The 8,220-nt window shown below is 33.7% G+C and overlaps 1 protein-coding gene and 1 non-coding gene across 5 annotated transcripts in view; both read left to right on the forward strand.

Moving 5' to 3' along the window:
* Window positions 1–8,215, forward strand: part of PRPF39 (pre-mRNA processing factor 39) — a 31,419-nt gene extending 23,204 nt beyond the window's left edge. For all 4 annotated transcript variants that reach the window (XM_033108202.1, XM_033108204.1, XM_033108205.1 and 1 more), the window contains 7 exons: window positions 1,287–1,451; window positions 1,763–1,889; window positions 2,255–2,523; window positions 3,394–3,578; window positions 6,330–6,404; window positions 7,110–7,230; window positions 7,481–8,215. In XM_033108202.1, coding sequence (XP_032964093.1) covers window positions 1,287–1,451; window positions 1,763–1,889; window positions 2,255–2,523; window positions 3,394–3,578; window positions 6,330–6,404; window positions 7,110–7,230; window positions 7,481–7,537 — 999 coding nt within the window. In that variant the 3' untranslated portion in view covers window positions 7,538–8,215. The remainder of the gene's footprint in view (window positions 1–1,286; window positions 1,452–1,762; window positions 1,890–2,254; window positions 2,524–3,393; window positions 3,579–6,329; window positions 6,405–7,109; window positions 7,231–7,480) is intronic.
* LOC117024334 (small nucleolar RNA SNORD127) lies at window positions 2,588–2,673 on the forward strand. The gene has a single exon (XR_004423412.1). It is a non-coding gene; the product is annotated as a small nucleolar RNA SNORD127 (small nucleolar RNA).
* Window positions 8,216–8,220: the final 5 nt, after the last annotated feature.

Raw genomic sequence — 8,220 nt, forward strand, 5'->3', positions numbered from 1 at the left:
CATTTATCCCATTTATTGCTACCATTATTAGTTTTAGAATCTTATTGAATTCAGACTTACTTGAATTCAAGCAAGATATCTCTTTAAAAAGAAACCATTTTTTAATAATTGTTCAATTTTTTAAATCAACTTCATTGAGTTATACTTTACATATAACAGAATGTACTCATTTTAGGTGTACAGTAAAATGAGGTGTTTTTTCCCCCCACAATTCTAAGATTTTTATTTTTATTTTTTTTAACAGCTTTATTGAGATAATAATTCACATACCATGTATTTCACCTATTCAAAGTATATAATTCCGTAGTTCGTAGTGTATTTACAGATAATTTCAGCCATCACTGCAGTCAATTTTAGAACATTTTATCATCTCAAAAAGAAACCCCTTACCCTCTTACCCCTCTGTTCCTTTACCTGCCGGACCCATCTTCCCTCTCCCCCGTCCCTGCCTTAAGGTACCACTCATCTACTTTCTGTTTCTATAGATTTCCCTATTCTGGCCTTTTATGTGAATGGATTCATATAGTACAGTATCAGTATCCCCAGGGAACTGGTTCCAGGACCTCTGTGGATACCAAAATCTGCAGATGCTAAAGTTTCTTATTACAAAAAATGACATAGTATTTGCAGAGTAGGGTACAGCAGGGTATGCCTATACGTCACTTCATTCATGTGGATTCAGCGTAGTGCGTGGAGTGTGGCAAATTCAAGTTTTGCGTTTTGGGACTTTCTGGGAATTCTCCCCCCCACCCCGATTATTTTTGATCCATGGTTGGTTAGATCCTTGGATGCAAACCCTTGGATTGTGGGGGGGGGGGCAACTGTATGTGTTTTTGCACTGCAGTCACCACAGAAGTCAGGATGTAGAACTCTTCTGTCATTCCAAAATGCCCCCTTGGCGTTTTTCCAGTCATTAACCGCACCCCCATTCCTAGCTCCAGCAACCACTGATCTGCTTTATGTTACTGTGGCATAACTGTTCAATTTGAAAATATTCAACAAAGAACAAGATTTCCTGAATATAAAAAAATTGTGAATTGTGTAGTTCTGTTAAAATAACTGAGTAAATGGAAAATACACTCTTTCTTTAGATTCCTAAAGCCTAAGGAATTTAAGGGATTTTAATTTAAAACTTTTTTTTTATCATGAAATATGGTGATTAAAATTTTTGGTTCATTAGCAATTGTATTTATAATACCAACAATTTATGTTGTTATAGTTATAGTCATGCATATTTTGGTGTTGGTATTGGTTTACTTCATTGCCATGTTATACTTTTGTTACAGATTAAAAGACCTTATTTTCATGTGAAACCATTGGAAAAGGCACAACTCAAAAACTGGAAAGAATACTTAGAATTTGAAATGGAAAATGGGACTCACGAACGAGTTGTGGTTCTCTTTGAAAGATGCGTCATTTCATGTGCTCTCTATGAGGAGTTTTGGATCAAGGTAAAATTACATGCTGTGAAACTTGACTATTTCACAAACATTGATCTAGTGACTAACCTTTTTTGTACTTCTGTTGAATGTTGTTCATATAACTATATCTGTTGCATTAGGAGATGGTCTGCTTGCAACCAGATTTGACTGCTGCATATGCCAACCTCGTTGCCTCTCTTCGTCCTTCCTTACAGAAACTAGTCTAGTGGTTCAATAAAGGTGCTGAATGGGTTTAAAAATAGAATTTTATCGTTCTGTCACATATTTAATAGCTTGTTCAACTGTAAATTATTCAGTATTTCCTCTGTTTCTGTGTGTAGTATGCCAAGTACATGGAAAACCATAGCATTGAAGGAGTGAGGCATGTCTTCAGCAGAGCTTGCACTATTCATCTCCCAAAGAAACCCATGGTGCATATGCTTTGGGCAGCTTTTGAGGAACAGCAGGGTAAGAATGGGGGACTTCAGTTGATGTTTTTGGATTTTAAGTTGCTTCAGGATAAAGATATAGGAAGTGAGTCTTGAGGGATGGATGGTGTAAAGCAGAGGTTGGTAAACTTTTTCTATAAAGGGCCAGATAATAAGTATTTTAGGTTTTACAGGCCATATGGTTTCTTTCCTAACAACTTTGCCATTGTAGCCCCAAAGCAGTGATAGACAATACATACAAACAAATGAGCATGTTCCTTTTTTAAAAAATAAAAATAGGCAGAGGACTAGAGTTAGCCTGTGGGCTGTTACTTGGCAATGCCTGGTATAGAGGATGTTTCGGAAGTTTAAACAAAAGCATAAACATTTAATTGCTATTTCTAGGTAATATTAATGAAGCCAGGAATATCTTGAGAACATTTGAAGAATGTGTTCTAGGATTGGCAATGGTTCGTTTGAGAAGAGTAAGTTTAGAACGACGTCATGGAAATATGGAAGAAGCTGAACATTTGCTTCAGGATGCCATTAAGAATGCCAAATCAAATAATGAATCATCGTTTTATGCTATCAAACTAGCCCGACATCTTTTCAAAATACAGAAAAACTTTGCAAAATCAAGGAAGGTGCTTTTGGAAGCAATTGAAAGAGACAAAGTATGTATTTGTGTATTTTGGAATCTCTTCCATAAGAAACCAGTGGTCTTTTTGTTTTTCATTTGGGCAACTATGATGAAAGATTTGGTCTCTATGTAATGCATTTAGTTACTAAATGAAGACAACAGTCCCTCTAAACTGATGTTGCCATTCTTTTAAAAGTTTTTAAAATTATTATGAATTAACAGGTTGGGAATATTAAGATCAAAAAGTATTGCAGACATTGTGATGTTCTATTTTCCCCACATTTAGAAATTCTATAGCAAATTTAATGATTATTGAATAGAGAGCCTGGGAGAACACATCTTAGAAACAAAAGCATGGCAATTGCCTACATTGTAGCAGTGAGATTATTCTGCTTTTCCTAAGTATTTCCTTTTATATATCAAGTGATAAGAGGTAGTGTATAGGAAATTTCTCATTTTTTTGATTTTTAGCTAATGCCAAATCTGTTTAATATATAGGTTCATAACAGTTTGCTTCCATCTGCAGTGTAAGATAATTATCGACAGTTATAAAGATTTAAACTATTGGGAACTGTAGAGATAATTTTTTTATGCTGTATATTTGTCATGGTAGGTCAAGCCACATTAAACCCAAGTTAGGACCATAGGGCTTTAATTTTTTGGCACTGAACATTTTTATATTGTGTAGGAAATACTAGGATGATGTCACTTCCTAGCAATGTGCTAATTAGTTTTTACCCATTTCAATGTATGCTGGAAACATTTAACATGGGTTACATCTTAATACAATTTTAAATATTGAATTTTTTAAATTGAGATATAAAAATTAGGGCATTTTAAATTATCTGTGGTCTAATTAAAATATCTTAGAACAAATAATTAATTGATACTACTTTTTACACAGGAGAACACAAAGTTATACCTCAATTTACTTGAAATGGAATATAGTGGTGACCTCAAACAAAATGAAGAAAATATTCTAAGTTGTTTTGACAAAGCTATACATGGTTCATTACCTATTAAAATGAGAATTACGTTTTCTCAGAGAAAAGTGGAATTTCTTGAAGATTTTGGTTCAGATGTTAATAAGTAAGATCTTAATTATATATTTCTATTTGAGTAGTAAATGAGCATTGATAATTCTGGATGGGAATTTGATGATTAGTACAAATGAAAATATTATTAAATTTAAAATGTTTGCCTAGGTTACTTTTTCCTCGGGTATATGTGGGGTAAATTCAGTTCTGTACATGTGTAGGTGCTTAACAGGACATATGGTTTGTTCTTTCAAAACTGTTTTCAAAATTTTAGCATGGTAATTTAAACAATCAGTAGATGAAAGAAGGCAGGAAGCAGCAATCCTATGAAAAAGGAAATGGGTCAAGAATTGAACTCTGGAAAACAGATACATTTAGTATATAGGCCCTGAAAGGTGGATGGGGTTCACTTGGGGTCGGCATGCCCTTTTATCTCAGACTGGAAGACAGTCGGGATGTGGTTCTACAGATGATGCCTGATGGCCTCACGCTTGTGCATTGTTAAACGCTGGAAGTTGAGGGTGTAGAATGGTCCACTCTAGGGGATTTGGGAAAAGGACAGGTTTAAGATTTAAATTTGCAAAATAGAAGAGTAGAAATTGATTAGAGTGTTGCTGCAATTCTATTTTAGTAAGGAAATATCCAGTTCTTATTAGGCATGTACCTTCTCTACTTATTCTAACTTAGAGTGTTTTCCATTGAAATAGCTGTTCATAAAATAAGAATTATTTGTGTGTCTGTGTGTATTTATGTGCGTGTACGTTTTTGATGGTTGAGTAAAATTTTAGTTAAAGCATTTAACATAAGTTACATTTTAATACAATTGTATGTATATGCTTGACTTTATATATTTTATATGAATTATCCAATGTAAAATACGTAACAGTCTAATGAGGACTTATAGGCACGTTAGGTGAAGAGAGGATTAAAGAGAGATTAGGCATTTTTTCCGAAGTCACTTAACTATTATTCATTGTTCAGCTGGGATTAGAACCTGCTTCAAAGTCTGTGCTCTTAACCACCTCATGTCTTGTGTATTTAGTGTCTTCTGTTTGTTTTGCACTGGAGAGAGTATACAAAGGAAATGGGATGTGTAATTCTAGCTTTTAGTCTAGTTGGCATGGTGCTCAGAGGAAATAACATATGAGGAAGCATATAACTTAAAGCTATGGATCAGAATGGATTCGTCATCTTTCATAGAGGAAGTGGGGCTTCATTTAGTTAACTACAGGATTGTGATAAGCTAAGAGGATAAAATATAGAAGCAAGTTAAAGTTCATATGAAAGCAACATCTGCTTGATTAGACAGTTTTCTGAAGTAGTGGAAGTTATGTTGATTGTGCGATGCCTCACAGCTAGACTGAGTTCAGAGAACATGCAGTTGACAGTAAGAAGCTATTAGAGTTCTGATGGAGATTAAATGACATATGTTAATTTGGCAGTAATATGCTGACAAATCAGAGGTTCAATACAAAGATGCCAGTTAGGCCCTTGCAAATACAGTTAAGGAAGGGAGGGTAGTATGTTGTAGTTGAAATTAAAAAAAGGAATGGTATGAAAAATAAATGAGCCACTTAGAAATTTAGGTAGCAGTATAATGAATTGGTAAGAATCAATGTTGAAGTCAACAAGTATAGGTTTAAATCCTAGGTCTCTCACTGGTTTGTGTATTCCTGTTTTCAAAATTTATCACGTAAAGATTCAGTCTGTTATTACCTTGCCCACAGGTTGTTAAAGGCCTTAAGGAAATGAGTACATATAAAATGCTTGATACTCAACCTGAGATTACTGGTATTAACAATTTTATAGCTCCCAGAACATTTGAGGACCAATGTTACTTATAAATGTTATTAAATGTGTATATATACAAGGTGCCCAAAGAAGTTGTGCATATATATTAAAGTATCAAGGTCATTTCTACAGAAATGTTCTGATTTATGATTTCTTTAAAAAATGAGGCCGTCCTTGTCTTTATAAAAAATATTTCAGAAAATGACAAAAGGAAGACAAAATCATTATGTTTTTAAAGTCAAGAGTTTGATTCAAATGACATTGTTTACGAAGTTCTGGGTTCCATATAAGTTACATATGTTACATCAGAATTTTATTAAAACTTATCTTTTTAATTAATGATAACCAATTATACTATAGTTTTATATTAGTATTAATTCAGTTTATCACTTGGCCAAATTTTAAATACACTTTTCCTAACTGGTGGTAGGTGTCTTCAATAGCATTATGAAGTTAGATTTCAAAAGTTTACAGATTGTAGAATTGTCAGGACTCATGATTGCACTGGACAAAAACATCATCAAGGTCAATGTCTTCGCTCTCATGGCTTCTAAAGTAGGTTCTCCCCATGTGTTAGAAATGATAAACATAGGTAACTCTGGGCCAGCATTCCCGTCAGTGTTAGCCAACTATAGTGTGGAGAACAGGCACTTTTCGAGTAGCTCAGTCAAAACTCCTGGGATTTATTAAATGTCCTGGTTTGGGTCCTATCTTCACCTTTAAACCAATCATTGGTCAGGGGTATAATGTAATTAATTATCCAGGCCTGTATCCTTGAAGCCCCATTTGAAGACATGAACCAAGAAGGAAAGTGCAGGGCAGTGGTTTTCCAAAGGGAATAAAATCAGAAAGAGTAGCTGGGGGGCAGGTTTGCTTGCTGGCTCCTTAAAAAGGAAGTCAAATGATGTTCAATGAAACATACTTTTGTTTTCCTAAGTAGAAATAAAAACTTAAAAAATTTAATAGTTTGGTTTTTGTAAATTCCAGTGGATTTTTTTCCCTTCCCTCTCAGGCTTCTGAACGCTTATGATGAACATCAAACACTCCTAAAAGAGCAGGATTCTTTAAAAAGGAAAGCGGAAAATGGGTATGTAACTTTGTTCAAATCAGGAAGGGATCCTTAAAAGAAGACATTTCATTGTGGAAATGCCTTTAAAGACAATTATTTTTAAATGTTACCTTGATCAACCAAAATGTCCTTCGATAGATGAATGGATAAAGAAGTTGTGGTATATATACACAATGGAATACTATTCGGCTGTAAGAAAAGATGATATAGGAACATTTGTGACAACATGGATGGATCTTGAGTATAATGCTAAGCGAAATAAGTCAGACAGAAAAAGCAGAGAACCATATGATTTCACTGATAATGTGGTATATAAACCAATAACAAAAGAACAAGACAAATGAGAAACAAAAACTCATAGACAGACAATAGTTTAGTGGTTACGAGAGGGAAAGGGGGAAAAGGGGGTGGGAGATGAGGGTAAAGGGGGATCAAATATATGGTGATGGAAGAACTGACTCTGGGTGGTGAACACACAATGGGATTTATAGATGATGTAATACAGAATTGTACACCTGAAATCTATGTAATTTTACTAACAATTGTCACCCCAATAAATTTAAAAAAATGTTACCTTTATGTTCTGGTAATTTAGATACTTTATTTTCATGACTTGAAAAAAATTGTATGGAGTGGTAAAACAAATGTACACAGGTAACATTCATCTATTTGTGAAAGTACTTATCTGTAGTTTTGAAAGTTTCCATTTGATCTTTTATTTAGATCAGAAGAACCAGAGGAAAAGAAAGCACACACAGAAGACACAACTTCATCATCTACACAAATGATTGATGGTGATTTACAGGCAAATCAAGCAGCATATAACTATAGTGCTTGGTATCAAGTGAGTTCACATAATTGATTTTTTGTTCATAGATGTTATTAGATAGAAAAACAAGTCTTTTTTTTTTTTTTTAAGGAAAAGCAACTCTTTGCTTTTGTTCCAGATTGTATAATACATTGTTTTTTTTTGTGGTTAAGTCTTGGAATTTCACCAGTGAACACATGCCTATTTTCTTACACATACTTTATTTTTTATATATGGAACACAGCCATAGTTCAAGTATGCTAACATATTTGTTTTTTCCTTTCAGTACAATTACCAGAATCCTTGGAATTATGGACAGTATTATCCGCCCCCTCCAACTTGATGGGAAAGTGTAAATATCAGGAGTGTGTGAAGAGTATGAAATTATTTTTTTTTAATGAGGGATGTAAACATAGCATAAGCTTGTTGTATTTGATAAGTTGTCTTCCCTGTTTCTGTATAACATGATTTGTTTAGTAATAGGGCAAAATGTCACTTAGTAGCTTACCACAGAAACTCTTTCCTACCATTTATAAAATTTACTTTTTATTGGAGAACTATTTTTTTGATTTTTGCATTAAGTGGTCTAGAATTCTTTTGCAATGCATTTGCAACCGAGTTTTTGTAGCCTTAAAGGTAGGAAAAAAACTGACTGAAAATAATGTCAGTGTAGTACCAGATTCTGAAAATATGTAAGGGCTGGTTTAAGGATTTACCTCCTGTAAAAAAAAAAGGATTTTTAACCTTTGCTGAGGAGGTTTTGTCTGTGTGTTTAAATTATCCTTGTGAATTTCGATCTAACTGCAGAAAAGATACACTATTAAAATACTATGTCTTGGGATAGAGTAATTATAAATCAGAAAATGTATGTTTGCATCCCTTTAAAAAATGAAAATCTTATAAAAGTATGTTGTTTTGGGAGACTTTGTATTTAGAATAGTCATGTAAACTTGTGAGCAAACTTTCATTTTGATCAAACCGATCATCTTCATTTTTGTAATAAAATTGAAGACTCATCTGCTAATT

This window comes from Rhinolophus ferrumequinum, chromosome 6 (assembly GCF_004115265.2).
Source record: "Rhinolophus ferrumequinum isolate MPI-CBG mRhiFer1 chromosome 6, mRhiFer1_v1.p, whole genome shotgun sequence".
Classification (NCBI taxonomy): Eukaryota; Metazoa; Chordata; class Mammalia; order Chiroptera; family Rhinolophidae; genus Rhinolophus; species Rhinolophus ferrumequinum.